General features: G+C 42.3%; 2 protein-coding genes across 4 annotated transcripts; one reads left to right on the top strand and one right to left on the bottom strand.

Moving 5' to 3' along the window:
- Nucleotides 1–109: 109 nt before the first annotated feature.
- Nucleotides 110–17,040, top strand: itpkcb (inositol-trisphosphate 3-kinase Cb). The gene is made up of 8 exons (XM_079353588.1): nt 110–338; nt 2,154–3,477; nt 12,492–12,591; nt 12,690–12,903; nt 13,164–13,368; nt 13,821–13,922; nt 14,905–14,976; nt 15,109–17,040. Exons 2-8 carry the CDS (start codon nt 2,317–2,319, stop codon nt 15,316–15,318), a joined length of 2,064 nt encoding a protein of 687 aa, XP_079209714.1. The 5' UTR covers nt 110–338; nt 2,154–2,316; the 3' UTR covers nt 15,319–17,040.
- LOC306830240 (actin maturation protease-like) lies at nt 15,787–22,363 on the bottom strand. Of its 3 annotated transcripts, none has more exons than XM_079353606.1 (8): nt 22,236–22,363; nt 21,931–22,020; nt 21,416–21,673; nt 20,319–20,387; nt 19,972–20,096; nt 19,092–19,221; nt 18,887–18,957; nt 15,787–17,997 (listed from the first exon to the last, which is right to left on the bottom strand). In XM_079353606.1, exons 2-8 carry the CDS (start codon nt 21,948–21,950, stop codon nt 17,639–17,641), a joined length of 1,032 nt encoding a protein of 343 aa, XP_079209732.1. In that variant the 5' UTR covers nt 21,951–22,020; nt 22,236–22,363; the 3' UTR covers nt 15,787–17,638. The 3 variants fall into 3 exon arrangements, with proteins under 3 accessions (XP_079209732.1, XP_079209733.1, XP_079209731.1); XM_079353607.1 differs by having other exon boundaries at nt 21,800–22,020; nt 22,236–22,361; XM_079353605.1 differs by lacking the exon at nt 22,236–22,363 and having other exon boundaries at nt 21,931–22,043.
- Nucleotides 22,364–22,373: the final 10 nt, after the last annotated feature.

Here is a 22,373-nt window from a genome sequence, read left to right as displayed (position 1 = left end):
GAATTGTCACCTCTGCTAAATAAATAAATGTTTGTTTTGTGTCTTTCATTTAGTTTAAAGGGGATTTAAAACAGCAATGAGCTGAGTTCAGCTGTGGTGTCACTTGAGGTACCGGAGGAGGAGGAGGAGGATCCACATAGTCCTGCCTCTCTTTTAACATGCGCTTCCTCTTTCTCTTTAACCACATGCTGACAGCACACCACACAGCAGCTCTGAACACAGCTGTTAAACTGATAAGTCGTGGGCACATCCCCTAACCCTGCTGTCAAGTTTAAACCTCCACTTTGTTAACAGCTGTTTCACAGAGAGACACCAGAGGAGCCACTTTGAATATTCAGGTACGTTTGTGTTTCAAGTTTTCACTTGTTTTATGTTTAATGGTTTTTAGCTATAGACCACATTTTATTTTTTACCACTTCTCTCCTCAGTAAAAGCCAACAGAAACTTCGGATTTATAAGGTTTATCTTTCAGGAAGTGATGTAATTCGGTTTTTGCAAACCAGAATTCTAATTAAAGTAACCCATTAAAAATCAATTTAAATTTAAAGTTAAAATTCAGACAGCTGAAAGAACTAATCATGTCTTCAAAGTCTTAAATCAGGTGATTAACGCCCACCTTTAGTGCACACTTTTCTTAAAAGGTGTGTTTTCATGTTATTCAAGTATTTAATTTAATTGCTTTCCATTTTACATAACGTGTCTCTTCAAAGATGCAGGATGTATAGAATTAACAAGTCGTACAGTGTCTGAGCCATTTCTTACAGAGCATAAAAACACTTAACTGTGTTCACTTGTGTTTAAAAGAACATGTACTCTGTCATTCACCTCAGTGTGAGTCATTAATGATTATTTATGATTTTGGTTCAATCCAAAATGTACTGGAATTTGAAGAGGGTTGTGGGTGTGTGCGGGGGGGGGGGTGTGTGTGGGGGGGCTGTTTTTTCCATTGTGATTCTTCCTGTCTCATTTCCTTTCTGCAAGCATTCCTCTCTGACAGCACAGTGACTACTGTCACAGTGAATAACACTCAGCTGCATATTCTGAGTCATTTAAAAGGCGGGGAATGTTTGCAAGATTTCTTACTGTATCCTAAATGTATCCTCTTTAATGGAAGTGAGGCCGCCCTTTCACAGTTTGGGTTTTACTGTGTTGCAATAATCATGATGTGCAAACAGAATCTGTGACGATTGTATGCAAAGGGGAATGATTTAAACATTGTTTTTAATTTGACCTATATACTAGACAACAATCCACCCAGATGAACAATTGAAGATAATAGTATTTATCTACATTTATCGCTAAAATTATCCATCAATTACTCATTGTTCAGTCCACAAAAACACACTCAACAAGTTTATAATAAAGGTTAAAATGATATAAATATCCTGGTTTGAGCTTGTCAAGTGTGAGCATAGTTGCGTTGTTCTTATGGCTCAGTACTTCTTGAAACGTAGTTCAGATGAAGCAAGCCACTTGACATCACCTCTGGTGTCATCACCTTGCGCAAACAAAGACAAAAGCAGAAAAAAAAATCATGTTTATGTGAGAGATCAATAGATACTGAAAACGTTTTTGTATAAATTGCAGTTTCACCAATTCAGAAAATTGCTTTGCATCAAATTTGACAAAGTAGTTTTTCCTTGACACATCATTTACATAACATTTAGAGGCCATATGTTTAGTCTTTTTGATTGCATATTGAATGAAAAAAAATGACCCTCCACATTTCATATTGGTTTCTTGGACAAACAGACTGCAGTATGGTGTCTGGACACAGGAGGGCAGTATCTTATTATATTAATTAACTGAAGAAACTGAGTTTCAAACCTTGAATTTCTCTGTAGTTTTTTTCCTATAGGCCTAGTTAATCAGTCCATTTGTCATACTTTCCCTTTCATATCAATATTTCCTCCCAGATTTATACATGTCTTTGTCAGTTTCTGTGTAATAAGGCCTGCAGCTTACCTCAGGAAGGTATCACATTTTTAGTTGCCATGTTTCTTTTGCAAAACATTGAGATTATTCGGTTGACTAGGACTGTTTTTGTGTGCTGTAATTAAAAACATTGTCAGCTTGATAAACCTTTTTTTAGAGCCAGCTTGTGAGTATTTTTTTTTTTTAATTATTGGTTCTTTGGTCTTTTTTCTCCACAGATAAGAAAACACCAACGGGGGAGAATTGTTGGTTTCATTTACTCCTGTGCTGAATGATGGATTGTGAGACTGACACATTATTCAAGTCGACGTGATCGTCAGTCTTTTCAAAATCAACTATTGAGGGTGTGTCTGCCTCTGTGTTACTACTACGGCATGCGGGATGGGCCAATCTCGCTCAGCTCTATCGCATTCCTCCGCCGCCCCGGGCAGAGCGACATGGAAAGCAGGCGAGACAGCTCTGCGAGTCCGTATTGGTACATTTAGGCGCGGGGAAAAGCGACAAAGCGACCAGCTTAACAGGAATCCAATGAAAAATAAAGTGCTGTCGTGTTTGGGAAGGAGAAAGCGAGACTCCAGTCAGACAGAAGCGGATTTTAGTTGCGGAAACGGAGCCGGAGATCCAGAAACGCGCTGCGAGCACAGAGTAGGAAAGTTGCCGAGGGACGAGGTAACATCGGTGGTTGGGGAACCCCGAGCACCTCCGGGTTTTTTTGAGACCCGATCCGGCCTAGGTGATGACAACACGGATGGTGTCCAACACGCCGTGAACCGAGAGGCTCTGGCTGGCTCGCCCGATGCGTCCGGTTTGGAGACGCGGAGCGGTGAAGCCAGCGGTGCCGGCCGGAAGGAGCCTAACCTCAGGCAGGAGAACGATGCCTCGTACCCCCCGACGAGGGCCATGGAAGACCAGACACCGGTGGGAAACAACCAGGGGCGTGCTGTGTGTGAAGTCGGGGAATTGACAGGGACCAGCATGAGGTCAGACCCGTTGTCGTCCTCTGATCCGGACACCCGGACTAGCTCCCCCGCGGATCAACACCTGAATAGTGGACTGTTGTTATCAGCCAAACACGCGGAGGGTAAAGTAACTAGAACCGACGGTGGTACAGATTGTCCTCCACAAGACCAAATAACCTGCTGCCCAGTTGATAACGAGAGCCGAAATGACGCCGAGCAACCCCACCGAGGACCCCAAGAAGGCGGCCAAAGTTTCCCCGGAACAATACCAAAACTCATCATAACCAGAGACCCCAGTCCGTCTCGCTCTCAGGACACACCGGCCTTGCTGAGCGTCCGGACAGACCTCAGCACCGGCCTGTGCCTGGAGCTTCAGCCCGAGGACGAATCTCCCTGCTCGGACAGCGGCTGCGGCGGGTCCCCCGCGCTGATGCGACCTCTCCGGAAGCTGTCCAACTCGTCCTCCATCGGCCTGTCCTCAGCCTCGTCCTTTGAGGAGTCTGAGGACGACTACACCGGGAGCGACATCGAGTCCAGTCTGTCTCCAGCCCGGTCTCTGTGCAGCCCGGACGATGGGACAGGGGTGAGTGTCTTTGACATGTTGATTATGGACTGTTATATGTAAGGGGAAAAAACCATTAACTGGTCTGACTGCTTTGGTTACCAAATACAACAAATGTTTCCCAATTGGCAAAAGGCCTCTATCATAGCAGCCCATGTGTTTAAAAGCCACATCAGCTTAACAAACCATGCTGCCAAACTACAGGAGGAAAGCTTTGATGAAGTCGTTGGGATAGATTTGATATTTATAAAGACAGATGATACACAATTCACACAGGACACTTCCTCACCAGATGTCTGAAAGGAGCATGACAACACACACTAGTTGTGTTAAAGCTAGTGTACTAAGACTACTTTCCTTTTTTTAATAGCTTAAAGTTGCAAGAATGAGAAAAATCAAATTTCGTACATGTGTCTGAATGACTGAACAGCTGGAGTCAAATCCAAACAAATTTAAATTAAGAAAGACACTGTCTTTGTCTTTGTCCCCCCCCCCCCTACTCCCATGTCTCAGGGTCATGTGGATTTGATGATCTCAGCTGATACCATGCATACGCTGGCTGAAAGCATTTTTATATCATTAGTCATTCTATTGCTGCTAACCCTCATCAGTTCATTAAACCTTGCAGATGATGTTTACTTTCTCGCAGGCTCTAGGTTTTCCCACCCTCCAAACATGCAATGCAGCTTAAAGTTCCCAAAACAGGAAGTTGTTTTATGTCTCCCCTCCTGAGTCAGGAGTCTTTTGGACTGCTGTTGAATAGAAATGCTCAAAATGATACTTTAGTAACAGGACGCGTCTCATTGGAGATACTCTTCAACTTGTCTTCTCAGATGAATGTCCAGATTCAGACCAGATAAACAAAGATGTGTATCAGAAGATGTTCAACGGGCAGGTTTTCATTCACATCGCCCTGTCTAAAATGGAAACCTAACTCAAGTCATACGCATATATATTTTTTCACTGTCTAGAGAGCGAGCCATTTTGCACAGGGGACGGTCCACCCCTGTTGTCTATTTAAATCCCTTTTTTCCAGAAGATGACATGACACAGAGGAAATAGGATGATTAAGCCCCAGTCTGTTTTAATGGTAGGAGTTTTGACCACAGTAGCCTCACTATTTACAGTAATAATGTCATTTTAACCTAAGTAAAAACACACATCTTCACATAAAGTCAGCTTCTCTACTCAACCAGTTGGAAAGTTGTTTTATTTCCATGATTTTGGCCTCATTGTTATTAAGTTAATCTGCCGATGATGTTTCTAAAATCAAAAAGTGAACGTCTACAAATACATTGCAAAGAAGTTTGAGACACAAGCAACCAGCTGTTGATTATTTGTTTTTATGTGTCCTCATGATTGCTTCTTTTTTTCCGTTTGATATGTCAGAGGGGGCTTCTGTATCCAGAGTTTGTTTCACAACTGAGCAAAGAGAAAGAATCATTAGTTTCACATCAAAGCATTTACGATGTCTGTCTTTTAGCCAGTCTTTCATTTTGAGTAAAGTCACGAGAGTCTACTCCATCACGTTTCTCCACAAGGTGCATTAACAAACTGGCTTCCAGTTAAAGTAATGATGACCAGCATGGACCGTGGACGGAGGGATTTCCAGGCTATTACACTAGAGAGCCAGGAAATGAGCAACATGAAGAGTTGCACTTGAGCTGTTGTAACCGACAGGAGGACGCTGTCCTGTGCTTTACTGATAAGAGCTGAGCTTTGATGGGCCTGTGTTGTCCTCCCTTTTAGATGTGAGTTGAAGCTCTCTTCTTTTACTGTAGGGTGTGTGTTTATTGTTACTGCCTTTTAAAAAAAAAAAGCTGTGGCCACGGTGTCTGCTCCCAGCCAAACCAGTTGAGATTAGCACACTGGATGACGTGAGCAGATACTTGCTCAAACTTGCACACTCAGAGACACACGCGCATGCAGCGATGGCGTCTTGCTTTCAGAGTTCAGTGTGTGTCATGGAAAATTGGGCTGAAGGCAGAGCTGGTTGCTAAGCGACGTCTTTGCCTTATATGGTGCCTGTTTTTTTTTGTTTTTTTTAATACTCCTTGCTCTTGTGACACAGACAGTATCTCCTCTGTCACGGATGTTTGAACGTTGGAGTCAAAAAGCCGACATGTGCTCGTATATTACATCTCCCCTTTCAGAACACTCCTCCATTATGAGACACTCTTTCTCTCCCCACATTCAGCCGAGCGCCACGCTCAGTCACTTTTCCCTGAAACCTCCTGAGACAAACAGTGGAACAGATGTACGAGAGGAAAACACGAGTGGAGGTGGACACAGACGTTCACAGAAACTTTGAACACAAACTCTTAATGTGACGCTTCTCCTCATCTCGGCCTGTTTATTAACGCACGACACTGTTGCAGTCTTGTTTTCTGCGGCAACCATAAATTCAAAGTCCCACACAACCCTCCCACAGCACTTGTACACAAAATCCATGCTGCAGAGGAACAGACAAAGATGGGTTTTTTTTCTGTCTGAATCAACATTTCAAATGCATGTCATAATGTCCACGACAGTATGACTGTAGAAATCAACTCTGAATGCTATTTTCTCAGCACTCATGTACTATCTTTGTTGAAGCGGTAATGCTTTGTCTAAATAATAATCCATTACTAGCAACCCCGAATCAAAGACGTGAAATTAACATAAACATATCAAACTAACTCCATGAATAGTTGCGGTTTGCTTCACCCTTGTCTCAACACTTAAGACGTTCATTTGATGGTTAAAAAAATCCACATATGATGGAAACAAATTGAAAAAAGAAGACATTCAGTTCTGTCCCTCTTTTAGTTCAGCAAGGCTCTTCAGTGAAGAGGATTCTTGAGAGATATTTTAAAGGTGTGTTCGGCCCACCACAGCGGAGCTGTTTGAAAGTCTCGTGTCAGGGGAAAGGGATGTGGTTTTATATTTGAGAAAGGAGCTCTGACAGTACCTGAAAGCACCCTGCAGTGCACATCGAGTCACTGCTGCTGGAGTCGTCTGACAGGTTCTGCTCTGTCTTCACACACACATGCACACTCACACACACACACACACACACACACACACACACCTATGTAGGTTACATGGAACAGAGGAATTTGTCATGAGGACAAAAGGAGAGCACTGGGAAGCTCTGCTGTCACACCTCTCTCCTCCTCCCCCCCCCCCCCTCCCCACACACACACACACACTGTCAGTCAGTCATGAATGTGGCAGGAGATTGGCTCGGCGTGGGGCTCAGGATCTGCCCTGCAGGGATTAGGGGATGAAAAGGACAGAGGAGAAGAAGAAACCAGAGAGAGAGCGAGACGGATCATTGTTTATGGATGTTTGAACCTTCAGGCAGAGACATGGAACGACTTAGAGGAGGAATTTAACGGAAAGGGGGCTCGTGTTCAAACAGGCTGATGGGGAAAAAAATTTAAAAATTAGAGTTTTAGGTCAGCTTTGTGACAGCGAAGAAGAATTAAGTCTTGAGAAAGCTTATCGAGTCAGGGGGAGTAGTAACAGGATGTTGAAACAGGAGAAATGTTGAATTGTGTTGTCGAGAAGCAGAAGGGGGATCATTGTGAGAAATAAGTAGCAGGAGGATTATTTACCAAGCAACCCAAGCCTCCGTTTGACCGACTGGAGCGTTGACATTAGCTAGAAGCTAACTGGCAGCTCAGTCAGAGAGAGTCCTATAGATGATCGTGAGGGATCTCAGGACAACAGGGAGGCACGCGTCCCTGGTGGTGCTTGCCTGTGGAGACCCTGTGCTGCTGATGGTGCGGAGTACTTTGTGCTGGCTGCGATCCCGATTCGTCTCCGGAGCCGTGTGTGCGTGTGTCTGTGCCTGCCTCCTCCTCCACTACTGCTCTGTTTGCCAGGTAGGAGAATTAAAGTGGCAAATGTATCCACTGCAGATTAAAATTCAGTCCCCAGTGGCCCTGCGAGTTATTTTCCAACATCTTTAATAGCTAATTGTTATTATTTACAGTTGTACAAAGAAAGGACAGTATACTGAAGTTAAATGTGTTGTGTGTTAAACGTACCTGGCCAATAAAGCCCATTCAGATCACGCTCGGGGGTAAAGGATAGATTAAAGCAAACAGGTGGCAGGTTTGCTTATTCAAATGTCATGTGATTGATTTGGCTGTGTCATGTTGATGTTACAGTGTGTGACGCTTGTTGGGTGCACAGTATGCAGCTCGTCCTGTGTGTTGATCTCTATCTGGGTTAAGTAGTGAGTAAGCCAACCCAACAGGATCATCATGCTTCAGGCCCTCATAGTTAATAAAGTCACACACTTGATTTTTTTTTTTGCTTTCGTTTTACCTGACAGTTTCTAACGTGTGCATGAACAGTTAAATAAACACCTCAGACGTATTGAAGCGCCGCTTTTATGTTTTATTTATTTTTTTACTAGCAAAATATACCTTCATTGGCAACTGAGTTTCTTATTGTTTTAACATCTGTGTTTATCAGACCAGGGAGCAGATTCAAAAAGAGCCCATTAGATAATCATCGTCTCCCTAAATAAGCCTGAATCCCTGCAGTACAGTGGACTACACTCTGAAGGCTTGACCTTACATATAACTTCATGAATAGTGTAACAAACAGAAGACGTGTTTTGCCCTATTTGCGTCAGTCTAACGTTTCACACGTTTTGTTTGGCTCATTAACACCTCAGCGCCGTGTTCCTTTTAAGAGAAGCTAACTCAGTACAAAGGACATTGTTTCCACTCTGTTTCTGTGAAGCTGTCAGGTTGCTCACTCAGGCATTCGTAAAGCAACTCCAATTGAATGCTGTTCTCGTTCTTGTAATGGTTGGTCGTACATCACTGGATGAATTCTTTTCACAGTGATGTCAGAGGCTATTTTACATTGACGCATCATTGCAAGCACTAGAGACATACTCAGCATTCCTCAAATTCAAGAAGAGGGGACAAGCGTCGAAAAAAAGTCCAAGAGAATGACTCTTGACTTTGCGATGAAAAGTGGTGATATTTTCATTTTCATTTTAAAGAGAGGCGGGACGATGAAATAAAAACATTTCTGTTTATAGGGAGGCTGACGGCACAGTCGTCTGCATTGGAGCTGGAGAGAAAAAGAGAGCGCTTATAAAACAAAGAAGGATAAAATAATCTGGGCCTGACGCATTTGTGAGTTATATAAAAGAGAGCGCAGAGTTGGCTGAGGTTCGACTGTGAGAGGTTATATGCGTCCTAAGTGTTTTAAAAAGCTCCCGTGTGTGGGATGAAGACAGCAGAGACGGTTCTGTTCGCTCACTTTGAAAATGAAAACAGCAGTTCAGTTGTCTCGCATTATATTTAGAGATTCGCCGCGTTCATCATCCTTTAGTGTCCACAGAAAACATTAGCTGGTTATTTTAGTCTGATACACTTGGACCCCACGGAGGAAACCTGTTGAGTTGTCAGCTCGAAGCAATCACACAGAGAGCCTGAACGTTGAAAGCAGAGAGGCTGGAGGTCCCCCCCCCCCCCACCCGGTCTGTCAGTCAACACTGATGAGGACAAATGAAGCTAATAATAGCAGAATGAGAAGAAAGCAAGGTCAGCGTGGTCGAGCCGCTGAGTGATTTGTGTTTTGACTAAAGACAGTTTTTCTTTGGATTGCACCGTTGAAGGTTTTTCTCTGTTTACAGTACATCTGTCTCACAGGCAGGAAACATGATCACATGACATGCACAACCTTTGTTGTGTCATAAATATGTGATGTATGTAATAAAAGTACAACTGAATTTCGTTATCTGCTCTGTAAAGTTCAAATTTGAATGACAGTAAAGAAAGTCTAAGTGGATGGCAAGGCATGCAGAGCAATGCAGAACATTTCCATATCATCAAAGGAAACATGCTAAACATGAACCCTGAATGCAAAAAGGCTGACACATGTTTGTGTATTTTGGAGATTAATTCTGCTTCTTATTGGTCAAGTTTGATTCTGGGACTTTTAAGAACTACAAAAAAAACAACCTAAACATTTGTGTTCAAACTCTGCAGCACGTGTGTATTTAGTATCTGAATTTCCCTCGGGATCAATAAAGTATCAATCCATCCATCCAGTAAGAATTGAACCACTTGTTTTATTACGACCTTTGTGTTGTGAACTGTACATAAGAGAATCACAATCAAATATTACAGCCGCACGTTGGACCGGCTGCAGGTTTACTACACTGAGTAGTTGGTTGGTGGTTAAAGGTTATGGAGGACGTTTCTCTTGGTGGTCAAATATTTTTCTCTGCAACTTCCCTGTCTTAACAACAGCAACTAGTAGGATGCATGCTTAAATAGGATGTTCACTATACGATATATGTGCAGGCTAAAGAGTTAAGAAATCAAGGTTTAAAAAAAACAACAACCCTAAAAAGTTGAACTGAACTCGTAGCTTTTCCACTGAAGCTTCTGAGTTTGGTCAAACGTGATTCATCCTCCCCGCTTTGTGACCTCTTTTTTATTTGGGATCATGTGTGCATCAGTGGTTTTCCTTATTAATAGGTCAAAAAGTGTTAAAAGTGCTGTGCTTGTGTTTTGCCCTGTGTACTTTGTCAGTTCATCGAGTGCATTAAAAAGTGGGTGACGGCGAGATGGCCAGCAATTACCTTCCACTCATCTGTTTATGAGATGCCTCCTGTTACCTTGTCTCTGCCTGTTAGTCATTACTCGTAATAACAAGCCGTCGGTTTGCAGAGTCATGAAGCATTAAGGAGCTGCAGAAACTTCAACGTTTGTTTTCAACGTGCAGATGCACCGATGACTGAAAACGACTCAAATATTCTTACAAAGAGTGAACTATCGGTCTTCACTAAAGTTCATGTTTATGCCTCTTGGTTCATTTGTTAAAGACAATATGAACAATTGACCTCTCTGTCCGTCACCAATGAACCAGACTTAAGATGTGAACGCACCCTAAGAAGAGGCACATGTTCGTCTTCACCCTTATCAGGACAAATTGGTCGCTGACGTCGGAGGAACATGTGTCCTTTAAGGCTCTGGCATTCTCATGCGAGGCGCAATGGAAGCCAGCGCTGTCTCGTTTAACCTGTGTTTAATGAAACGTGTTCAAACGAAACACGGGATGTGATCTCATCTTGGATATTGCAGCTTCCATGTTGCAAACGTTGTTGAAATGCAAACTGGCGTTACCACGTTTCGTCACTGTTCTTTGTCCCGAGAGAGCAGAGGTGACCTCGGGGTTAATCTGTTGATGCGATTGAAGGCTCAGCTCACAGGTGTCTACTCGTACTCACTCTCATTACTCTCTACCTCTTGTGTGTCTACACTCCTGAAGTTCACCAGCTGTCCGACGAAACACAGACCTGTTGCACACAGTTTCATCATGAGGAACCAGCAGAGCAACAGCAGCTGTTGAAGGCAGTCGGAAAACCTTATCATGTCCCCTCCTCGTTCTCATTAAATCCGGACGCTGAAATCTGGAACTACTTTTGTGAGGGGTTAAACATGAAAACCCAAAAGACTAATTGGAAATAGCACAAAGAAAACATATCAAATGTTGAAACTGAAAATTCTTTCTAAACAAATTGGGACAGCGTCAACAAAAGACCCCAAAAAAAAGGTGAGGAACGCTGAAAGAAAGAAAGAAAGAAAGCTACTGGTGGAACATCGTCCAGTGAATTCGGCTGACTAGCAACAGGTCGGTGACAGGATTAGAGAGTTTAAAAAAAAAAAATCCTCCCAGAGAGGCGGAGTGTGTCTCATGTGGGGATGTGAAAGGGGCTAAACACTGAGAGAAGAACCAGCATTGGGTGGCCGCGACCTTCGGGTCTTCATCCAAAATTCAATCTATTTGGTGTCTCATTAATCCAAATAGAACGGCTTAAATAGTATTTACACAGCGCAAGCTCTTTCCTGTTTTAAATCTGCACATTTAAAAAGCTCTGAGTGTTCCAAAACAGCCTCCCGTAAACGCTGCAATAACTGTTTGACTTCCAAGTTAAACACGCACTCGCTGTTTCTGCAGTGTGTGTGTGTGTGTGTGTGTGTGTGTGTGTTCTTTCATTAGGACTGTTTTGTTGTGACAGAGTTTCAACAGAGCAGCTGTGGAAAGAATGCAAGTGATGATAGGCTGACATGTAAACATGGCAGAGATGGACCAGTCTGCAATCAGCAGTCATTCACAGACGATCTATACAGCAGTCATAAAAAGATAAGCTTTATTATTTGTACAGGCTTATGTCCCTGCCGTTTATTACTCACTGTTCTTCCTCTGTCACACAACCGTTTTGACATTTCACAAGTGCTTGTGTGAAACAATCCTGTGTACATGAAAGCGTCGAAGGAATGATCGGAATGACTGCGCATTGCCAGAAGAAGTAGTCCTTCTTTTGCTATCGTACTCCTTTCTACATTGAAATCTACTCTAATGTAACACGCGCACTCGCTCAGGCACACGCACTGACGGACTCCCCCCCCACACACACACACACACACACACACACACACACACACACACACACACTCCCACCCTAAACTAGCTGTGCGTTTGTTTTGATTTCCCACACGCTCATGTTCTAATCAATCGATGTCGTGTTCGGCTCAGGTCGCTTGCGTCAAAGAGCCCCCTGTTGCAAACTGTCCTCGCCCTGGTGTTTCCCAATGCAGATAACCATTCTGCTCCGACACACACACACATACACAAACATGTACACACACACACACACACACACACACAGTAACTGACAGTAAGATTCTGTTTGACGACAGCACAGTGGTGGCTCTGGTAAATGTTTTATGAATGGGCTTTGTGTCACGTAGGTTGTGCACCTAACCTTGGCCAAAGGGGCGGATCTGTCCAATGTCTACTGAGGTGTGTGTGTGTGTGTGTGTGTATGTGTGTATGTGTGGCTCTGTGCACAGTACAGGGTGTGTTTTCCTACAAGGAATAATGATCCTACCGGCTGACGTTTGGCAGAATAGAAAGCACGTCTGACTTGTTGCAGCTTTGAAGCATTAGTGGAAACTCGAAGCACTTCTAAAAACCAGGATGCCGTTCTTTGCCGTTTTTTTATTTTCCAGAATAAGTCCTGGCAGAAATTGAAGACCATGGTTCACTGGTCCCCCTTTGTTGTGTCCTTCAAGAAGCGCTACCCATGGGTGCAGCTCGCCGGCCATGCAGGTAACCAATCGAAATTCACAACCATGCACCCTCCTATCCGACACGTGTTTGATTTTGTCTGCAGTCTCTAATCTTTATTCCATTTGACCTTCTCCTAGGTAACTTCCAAGCTGGGGAGTATGGACGCTTGTTGAAGAAATACTGTGAGTGCGAGCAGCAGTGTCTGCAAAAGCTGATGAAGGACACCCTGCGGCCCTACGTGCCTGGTTACTACGGTGTGGTACAGAGAGATGAGCAGGACTACAACCTGATGGATGACCTGCTGGCAGACTTTGACTCACCCTCCATAATGGACTGTAAGATGGGCAGCAGGTAAGACCCAGTACAGGACGAAGAAAGTGCATGGTAAACATCTCAGGCGTCATATTCACAGCAGTAGCCATTTTATCAGCGCTTATCTTTTGTTTTTCAGTGAGCCTTGAAATAAAAAATTAACCTTAATACAGAGTTTACACCCACTGTTTTTTTAAAATGACGTTTGTTTAATAATAATAATGACAGTATATATCATTAATACATGCTTTAAATGATAAGTACGTGTAAAATGAAACTTAGAACTGTTGTGTTTCTAGGACGTACTTGGAAGAGGAGCTGATTAAAGCCAGAGAACGACCCCGTCTGAGGAAGGACATGTATGAGAAAATGGTGGCAGTGGACCCCGGGGCCCCCACCGAGCAAGAGAAGGCTCAGCAAGGAGTCCTCAAACCCAGATACATGCAGTGGAGAGAGACCCTCAGCTCCACAGCCACCCTGGGCTTCCGCATCGAAGGCATTAAGGTGAGAATTCGTGCCTGAGATACAGAGAATTTAGCCAAACACTGAGAGTAAATATTTATCAAACTGCTCACTGGACAGAGCCCACGTGCTCGAGTGGAAAAGGAAAAAGGTATTCTATTCCAGTATTGGCTGCACGTGTAGCTGTAATGTTTCCTCTGCCAAAATAAAAATCCAGGGCTTGTTATCAGGACGAAGCAATAACTGCAGATTTGCATGTTACGCAGACATGAATGGAAACATCTGATGACCCACTGAACATTTAAATCAGCTGCTATGGCTCCATTTTCCAGTGGAACAAACAGCCATCTGTGGCAGTGCAATTTATCCATGTCCATATTTATTGTTAATTCCAAAAATGTGTTATGGATGAAAGAATAATTGCTAGAATAAACTAGCAATGGTTCAAATAGTGGAAGAGCAAAACGATGTTTGATGTGTTGTGTTTCTCACAGAAATCTGATGGGACTTGTAACACCAACTTTAAGAAAACAAAGCAGAGGGAGCAGGTGATGCAGGCCTTGGAGGACTTTGTCGGCGGCAACACTCAGATTCTGGTAAGTTCACTGCTTATGTTCTGTTTTGAAAAGTTTGCTTTTCCCCTGAGAGCAGGATGACTAAAATGACACCACTCACAGCAAGATACTGATTTAGCTTAGCTTAGCTTCTTTCAGTAGGTGATAAAAATCCACATGATCATGTCTGTCTGATCAGGGACCAGTGAGTAAGGGCACCTGTGAGGAGTTTTTAACTGGTAGTGACTGTGAAATGAATATTGAGAGGAGGTCATTTCTGTTTGCGTGTTTTATATACCTGACATTTATAGAAGGCAAAGACAGCCCCCTTTACACTCTCCACGCCAAAGGATCCTTTAAAGCTGTATGTTAATAAAGAAGCTTTTTTTTTTGCTTGTTTTTTGAAAATAGTACTAGGTAGTTATGTAGTACAGTAGTTAGGTCTGTTAAGAAAAATATCTGCAAAGAGATAAATCGTCCTGCTTTGACCACAGGGGGCGCTGTAATCAACACAACCTGAAAGTTCCTCACCGCAGCTTTAATGAATCATAGCTAGTGTTTTGATTTGTGAGGTTTAGAGGCTGTATGATATACATGATGATGATATTCAGGATGGTGTTGATGATCGTTCTCATGAGAAGCTGCTGATGTTTATGATGATCATGTCGATATATTTAGAGGTTGTTTTTTTTTAAACTGTGCTTTGCTTTTGCGCACTTCCTGTCAGCACGTGTGCAGGATCAGACTTACTGATGCTGTTTCCTCCTCTATAGAACCTTGCTTGTGTTGTACTTACTCTCAGATGTGTGTTCCTTTGGACTAAAGTGTGTTATTAAAATAACTGTAGAATTGTATGCTCAGCTTTGCCAAGCTAAGCTAGCTGGCTTCTGGCATTAACTCCATATTTACTTCACAGACAGACGTTTTTTAAATGGATCAACTGCATTAAGGAAGAATTACAAATTAAGTTTGTGTTCTTACTTACTAATGGCCCTCGTCTCTTTTATATTTCTCTTTTCTTCAGAAACTGTACCTGCAGCGTTTGGAGGAGCTTCGATCAGTCCTCGAGCAGTCACACTTCTTCAGGTCACATGAGGTGAGACACACTGACAAGTGTTTTCCAGCTTCCTACACAAACACACCTGCTTTGAGTATCATTCTGTCATTTGCTTCTCTTCTGTAATTTAAAAAAACTAAAGTCACTGTCTCAACGGTTTCTCCGTCCCAGGTTGTGGGCAGCTCCTTGTTGTTCGTCCACGATGCCTCGGGAAAAGCCAGAGTGTGGATGATCGACTTCGGGAAGACCGTTCCCCTGCCGGCCCCTCGGACGCTGGACCACAGGACGCCCTGGATGGAGGGCAACAGGGAGGACGGCTACCTGTGGGGTCTGGACCACCTCATAGACATCTTGAGCAGTATGCTTCCAAAGACGCCTTGAGACGGAGACTCAGAGGAGACTGCACTGAAACATTGATCCATGTCCAAATGGGGGAAGAAATCTGCAGACTTTGAAAAATAGAACTGAAGACTGAGGAAGGATTAGGGTGTTGCCACCAGTATGATAACTTTGCTCATGACCTAAGCTATGATCCAAGTGTCTTTTTCAAGTTTTTGAGTGGAGACAGGAGCCGGATTTCTGATGCAGAGTGGAATTTGCCAACATCATGCATCATGCTCAATTTATGGGACTAGAAGGAGAAAGAGAGGGAATTTAAAGTCGTGTCACAGTTTGTGGCTTCATTTGAGAGAATACAGTTCTCTGAACATTTCCCTGATCAACAGTTGCTCCTCTTTGCCCCCCACATCAACCCCCTCTGCTGGTGAAAAATGCACATAACACTCTGAACTTGATGCAGAGATATGAAACTTGTTCTCGCAGCCCAGGAGGAGCAATTAGTAACGTGTGTTTTGTTTTTTTCTTATGGACCACTATTGATGTTTAACTATTCAGTAACACTAAAACACTGGTCAGACCATGTGTTGACTAACTTGGTGTGTACATAGTTTAATTTAATGTTTCTTCCGCCTTGATTTAACCTCCTTACTTTGTTTGTACTATTTTCTGTGCCTACAGCCGTTTGATCATTCCAGAGCAGTGGACTCCTGCTGTTTTTCTTCCAAAGAGTTCACCAAAGTGGAGAGTGATTTAATCCCAAAGTTTATTTTCTGGTGGGATTTTTCCTAAATTTTGATTGATATGACAATGCAGTGAGATTCCCCCCCCCCCATCTTTGTAACTGCACTGTAAGCAGCTTGCCGGCCGTGTTTGTCTGGAAAACGTGTTGCACTGTGGATTTTCTCAAAGCCATTGAACAAATCGAGCGGTGCCTCTGTGATTCGTACGAGGGGAAGCAGCAGTTAGTGCTGGGTTTACAGATGCTGTCATTTAGAAGATGAACATATATACATTTCGGTGTTATCACTTCATTCTCTCTGATCAGTGTTGCTTTGGATTTGCAGAGTCTTAATAATGAAACTGTAAAGAAGAGGGACAGGAAACTGGATTTGTGTGATTGAACTGATCTGTCTCTTAAAGCTTTTGTGAGGTTTCAATTACAAAACAACTCGCACATGATCTTCAACTGGAATGTTTTAGTGTCTTACAGAATTATTGAAAGGATGACGTACAATCAGATAAAATAAATCCATTTAGTTACATCTAAGAGGATTTGTGGGTTTGAATTTATGTGTGCACGATGGAGAGTTTACAAAGAACTAATATTGTTATTTTGAGATATTAGGTCAGTGCTTCAGGCTCAAGTCTTCCAGATAACATCATCAGTGTGAGGCATCACTGTGTGGGTGTGAAGGTGTTGTCACTCAGAGGAGCTACTTTTTCTGCACGAGTGCTTCAGATATCTGATTGCATGAAATTAGAATTCTAATTCAGACAGTCTTTCCATTTCTGAGAGAAAAGACACCTGGAGAGAGAGACAGAGAGTAATGACATGTTTACAAGGTATTGTAATTATTCCCCCCTCCCACAAATCCTCTCAATTTGTAAACTATCAGGTCTCAAACTGGATGCTGCCTCGAGAGCAGGAGAAAACTGGATGCATTACATTTTGTATTTTTAAAAAGTGCAGTGTATTTTAAGTCACAAAACATGCTGTAATGACTCATTCCCAGGTCTTGAATGCAATAAACTGGAAATACGACACATTTTTAGTGTTTTCTTTTTTTTACGTTCAAATTCTCCTACATGTTTTTTTATTTTCAGTATTTAAATGTTTGCTCTTATTATCCCAAAATATGAACAGGTCAGCTGTGAATCAAGATGACATGAAGTGAAATAAGGAAGGTGCTATATGTACTGTAAAAATATCAAATTCAGTTTATTATGTTTTTTCAGACCAAAAGACTATTTATAATAAAAACAAAACTGCTTTAAATAAAAGCAATGATTGCACCATAGGTTTGGCTTTATAATTTATCTGGAAATTAATGTAAGCCCCTGAATAAAAGAGAAAACTGGTAACTTATCTTATCTTATTTGATATGCAATAAACACAATGTTTCTGATTTTGCAGTATTATAGGCACGATTGTGTCCACAGCGCCGTCAGTGACAGCCATACAATGTTGAAATGAGACTAAAGAATATTTATCTCATAACAGGATCCACAATGAACCAACATCAGAACATAAGTCACTGACAGTGTCATTGCCGGGATGTGAACATTGACATATTAAAGCCCTTTCACAATGATACATCCGACTGTTGAGATGTACAATATTCTGTTCAATATGTAAATGAGTTCATGGTGACGCTTCAACACATGACAGCCTCTGCTCCTGTGTCATCGTGTGGAGTAAGACCGCCTTTCCAGCCAGCCCAGCTTCCACTCCACCAGCAGGAACAACGTACTGGGACCCGTCGTTAGCCCTCTGAGGGTCCATCGTCCTCAGCTGCTCGTTGCTCTGGGCGACGCTGTCCCAACTCCACAGCTGGTAGCGCAGGCTTTTACCCTGCTTAGCCAGGATGTGGACCTCTTTGACTGCTGCTCCAACAGGACAGGAGGAGCTGCTGTCAGTGGTGAGCTGGAGCCAAGGCAGAGTGGGATCAGGCTGGGTGTGCTCTACACTCACACTCCCCTGATCTAAACCCAGGAGAACACCTGGAACAAACAGACAATGTTAGAGTGGCATGAAAGGATTTTTTAAAGTAAAACATATACATTCATTTTGCAAGAAAAGTTCTCCCAAAATGTGTCCCATTTAGCTGGTTTTAATATCTGTGACCTATTTGTTATTAGCTCTCCTGAGTAGCTTGATCCCGGTCAGGCTAGTTTTCAGTCTCAAACATTCAATCTGCTAAACTGTGCTTTTTGCAAAACCGCTTCCCATTCACACTGTAACACAGTCGGTTCCCATTACAAATCCATTTCACAATATTGACATAAGACTTTAAGAAAGAATCCAGGGTCCCAATCTTCTATTTTGTTCTTACATTTCCAAACGGTACTCAAGTAATCTCTTGTGCTTTAAATGTGCACCAAAACTAGAATCAAAGGAGTAAACACATTTGAAGCATGTGGCTTCTACCACAATTAAATAAACACGTTCACTGTAACTTCTGTGTTGCATTTAAGGGCAATGCATCCTGGAATAAATGTATTAATTATGCAGAAAGTGTTGGCCATTCGATGTAAAAGCATATAAAACTGTATTTTTGACTAACATTAACATTTCTCAAAGCTGAAGTAAAACGAGAGACAGAGCCAAAACATCTGAGCAGACATCTGGTTTGAGACCGTCTCAACTTCAGACAGTTGGAGCTCCCTGTAGGTGCACAATATGCTGCCGAAAACATGTTTGTGCAATTATTTGATGCTCTTACATTATGCTCCTCATATACCATGTTTAAGATGTGGTTCTTTATGCCAATGCAGTCATCAGTGTTGTCCATTTCCACTGTGTCAGATCTGTTCACAACAGAAACCTTTCTAAAACAAAGTGATCCAGGTTCTGTGAGGTCACTATAGTGAGTCAGTTATGTGGTCTTACCTGAAGCGACCGCCCAGTGCGCCCTGTGACCACTGCGCTGACACGGCTCATGGTTGTAGTCTTCATCATATCTGTTTGTTACTGTCAAGGAATTCATCTCTTTAATCATAAACTTCTCTTTAATGGAGCATCAAAAAACAACCACAAAACTCATTACTTCTCTTGTGTATGCTCCTCATGTCGGGTCTGTTAGTGCGTTGGATACGGGATGAGAACAGGCTGTCTGCCCCACAGGTGTGCAATGATGGTCGCAGCATTGTCACCGTTTAATCCTCCTGACAGCAGCTCTGCCTTACAGCCACAGACCTCCTCTGCCAGGAGGGCCATGTTGTCAGCTGGCAAAATAAAAGTCGTAACAAGAACATGAAGAAACTGCCATAAACTCAATATAGTGTGAAAATTCATTTTATTATATCCTGCATCTTTTTATCTGGAGTTTAATGTTTGCACTTCTGGCGCCACAGAGTGATATTAAGGTTTGTATTTAGCATTCTGTAATGTCAAAGAAAACATGTTTATCTATTATATTTTTCTACATATAACATAGGCAGGCCCATTCCAGTCTACACGTCTGCATATAGCTTATAGTTATATATTATATGTATACTCTATTACTGCACTATTGTTCTGTTACGTCTGTTCATTACATATATGTATCAAGTCACATCTTAGTCCGATCACTGTCCACTTATATCTTTTTCTGCACTACAGTTCTGTTTATACCTGTTTCAACAGTCTACTGCATGTTTACATACACCTGTTCACATGTCTGCTTTCATATGATACATGCATGTCTTTCTACATCTCACGTCGACGCTGTCCTCTGTATTTAACTGTGACTTGTGTGTTTTTAACTTGTGCTAACATCTTGACACTTTCCTCTCTGCTGTTCTTCGTATCTAACTCTGTGATTGGATTCTAACCTGTACTAACACCCTCACACATTCTTCTTTTACACTTTATTCTTGTTGATAGGTTAAATGTTTTTGTATAGTTGCACTGTCGTTATTTGCTGCTCTGTGTGCCCTGAATTGCCTCCCGGGGACAAATAAAGTTTTTTGAATTGAATTGAATTGAATTGATACCTGAAAACATTTCCCCCTGAGCCGTGTATCCTCTGCTCAGTGCTGTCTGAACTACAGTTTCCATGTCAACACTCTGATGTGACTGAGGACGCTGAGCCGACATCCACAAAGCCACCAGACCACACCTAAAGGGTGAATGAATGACACAGTCACAGTCACACCCTGGCAAATGTGTCACGTTTAATTACATGAACACGAGTTCATTCAGGTCAGACTCATAACACAATAACACCATTGTACATGTAACAGTAGTGGTAACAGTTTGGTTCATGTTACGTGTCTGTGTTTTTGTATCAAGGTGATACTGTATTTGAAAGGTATTATACTGAGTGAGTTTACAGACTTACTGTGGACCATCTTGGATAAGGGAGGGAACATATGTGTTCACAAGTATCCACTGCAGATCCTTCCTAAAACTGAAGCACAGAAAGACACACAATATGTTCAAACATGACCAAATAATCACGTTTAACAGCTCTTTAAAAAGTTCAGGACATTTTTATGTCAACGATAGGAAAAAAGGGTAGATGAATGAACAATGACGCAAACTGAATGGATTCCTCTGTAATGTAATAAGTAAGAGCAACTGTTCTTTTCTCCTCTGACGCCTCCAGATGTCTCCTGAGACAAAGAGCCTTCATCCTTTTATTGTACGCTCCAAAGCGGACGGATGTTGATTCAACTCTGCGTTACTTTATGATGCCGTTGTTATTGTTTATGCAGGATGAGTTTACATGTTATTGGTGTTTCCATCTACGGGTGTATGCACACAGAATGGACTAAATATCCACATCATGTTTTCAGAGAAGGCCCTTGGCAGTCTAACAATAGAGCTTTAAAGTTCAGTTTATTTAAGCCTGAGGTAACATAAATTGTTCAAATGTAAAGATATTTTAAAGGATTAAACAAAGCAAAATATGCTATCACCTGGGATCTTTCTTGTCTTGTAAATTAATCATAACAACAGTTGTAGATTTTTCTTTCAGGAATTATCTTTTCACCTGACCAAAAAATAGATAAAAACACTTCAATAGGAATTACAACACAATAGTAAATATTTTAACCATCACAAAGTTGTGAAGGTGTATGAAATGACCGGAGTTGTCATGCTCAAATGTGTTTGCTGCAAAAAGAAATAAAGGCATCAGCGTATGTATGTAGAACAAGCATGACAAGGTGTGTCAGATTTTGTGTATGAAAATATCACCAGTCTAAGAAGAGTTTTAAACAAAAAAGTCTGTGAGTAAATGAAGCTGTTACAAGAACTGCATGACCGAACAGTTTTATAAATGACTTTCAGGAGCCTGAGAGGATTAATATCTTCACAGTAATGTGCTGAGATTCTTGTTGAATGCAATGCCCATAACAATGTTCACCATAAAAAGGTGTGAGACGTTAAAGATGTACACAAAAAAAAGGTTTTTTTTTTTTTTTTGGATCTCACCTGCTCTCTCGCTGACTGAGAAGTAAGCGGGCCTCAGTGTGATCTCCTTTTACAGGACTCCTGCAACTGGCTATAGTCTGATAGAGCTTCTTCTTAGGTGCTGAGGCTGGAGGAGGAGCAGGAGCAGGAGGAGGTGGAGGAGCAGGAGGAGGTGGAGGAGCAGGAGGAGGTGGAGGATCAGGAGCAGGAGGAGGAGCAGGAGCAGGTGGTGGCTGTGGTAGTGACATGGGGCACTCTAGTGACATCCTTTTGATGCTCCTTTTAGGAAACATAAAAACAGTAAAGGGGAATAAAGAGAAGTTGCATTACTTTTTGACAGTTTATAAAACAGTAAACAAACACTTAAGACACACAATCGCCCCGCCCACCTTTCGCTCTTCCTACCTTCAATAACTTAGCTCATGTGAGGAGCGAGAAGCTGGGCTCGCATCTTGCACAGATATAAGTGCAACAACAGCTTATCCTTCACACACATACAGTAAACCTCTGTCCAGAGAGTAGCACAGTTAGCTTACCACACCGGTGTTTTAACCATAATTGGCAGTGTTTGGCGTTTGCCACCTCCTTCTTCTTCTTCCTCGTGTTTTTGTTGGCTTCAACATCATCTGCACAGCGTCACAGCGCCCTCTGCTGCATGACTCTGGGCTGCTTAAAGTGGCTTTGCTGTCTGTGATTAAGGCACTAAATCATATAAATGGTCACTCAATCATTCTTATGCATTCACACAGGCCAGAGAGAAGAAATCTTATTTTCAATGGAGGTGAACAGGTGCATGTTTATGGTCTAATGACTCCAGCTCTGTTGTGTATTTGTAACTCACTGAATCTTTTGGGTCTTTTTTTCCTCGCAGCCTTCAAACTATGTGGTCATATCAAAAATACCGTATGCTTAAAAAAGTTGTCTTAATATTGAGAGTGTGATTATAGTTACTTAAAAACGCAATCACACAATTTGACGT

Source organism: Symphodus melops, assembly GCF_947650265.1.
Source record: "Symphodus melops genome assembly, chromosome: 10".
NCBI lineage: Eukaryota > Metazoa > Chordata > Actinopteri > Labriformes > Labridae > Symphodus > Symphodus melops.
This window is presented reverse-complemented; position numbering and strand designations above follow the sequence as displayed.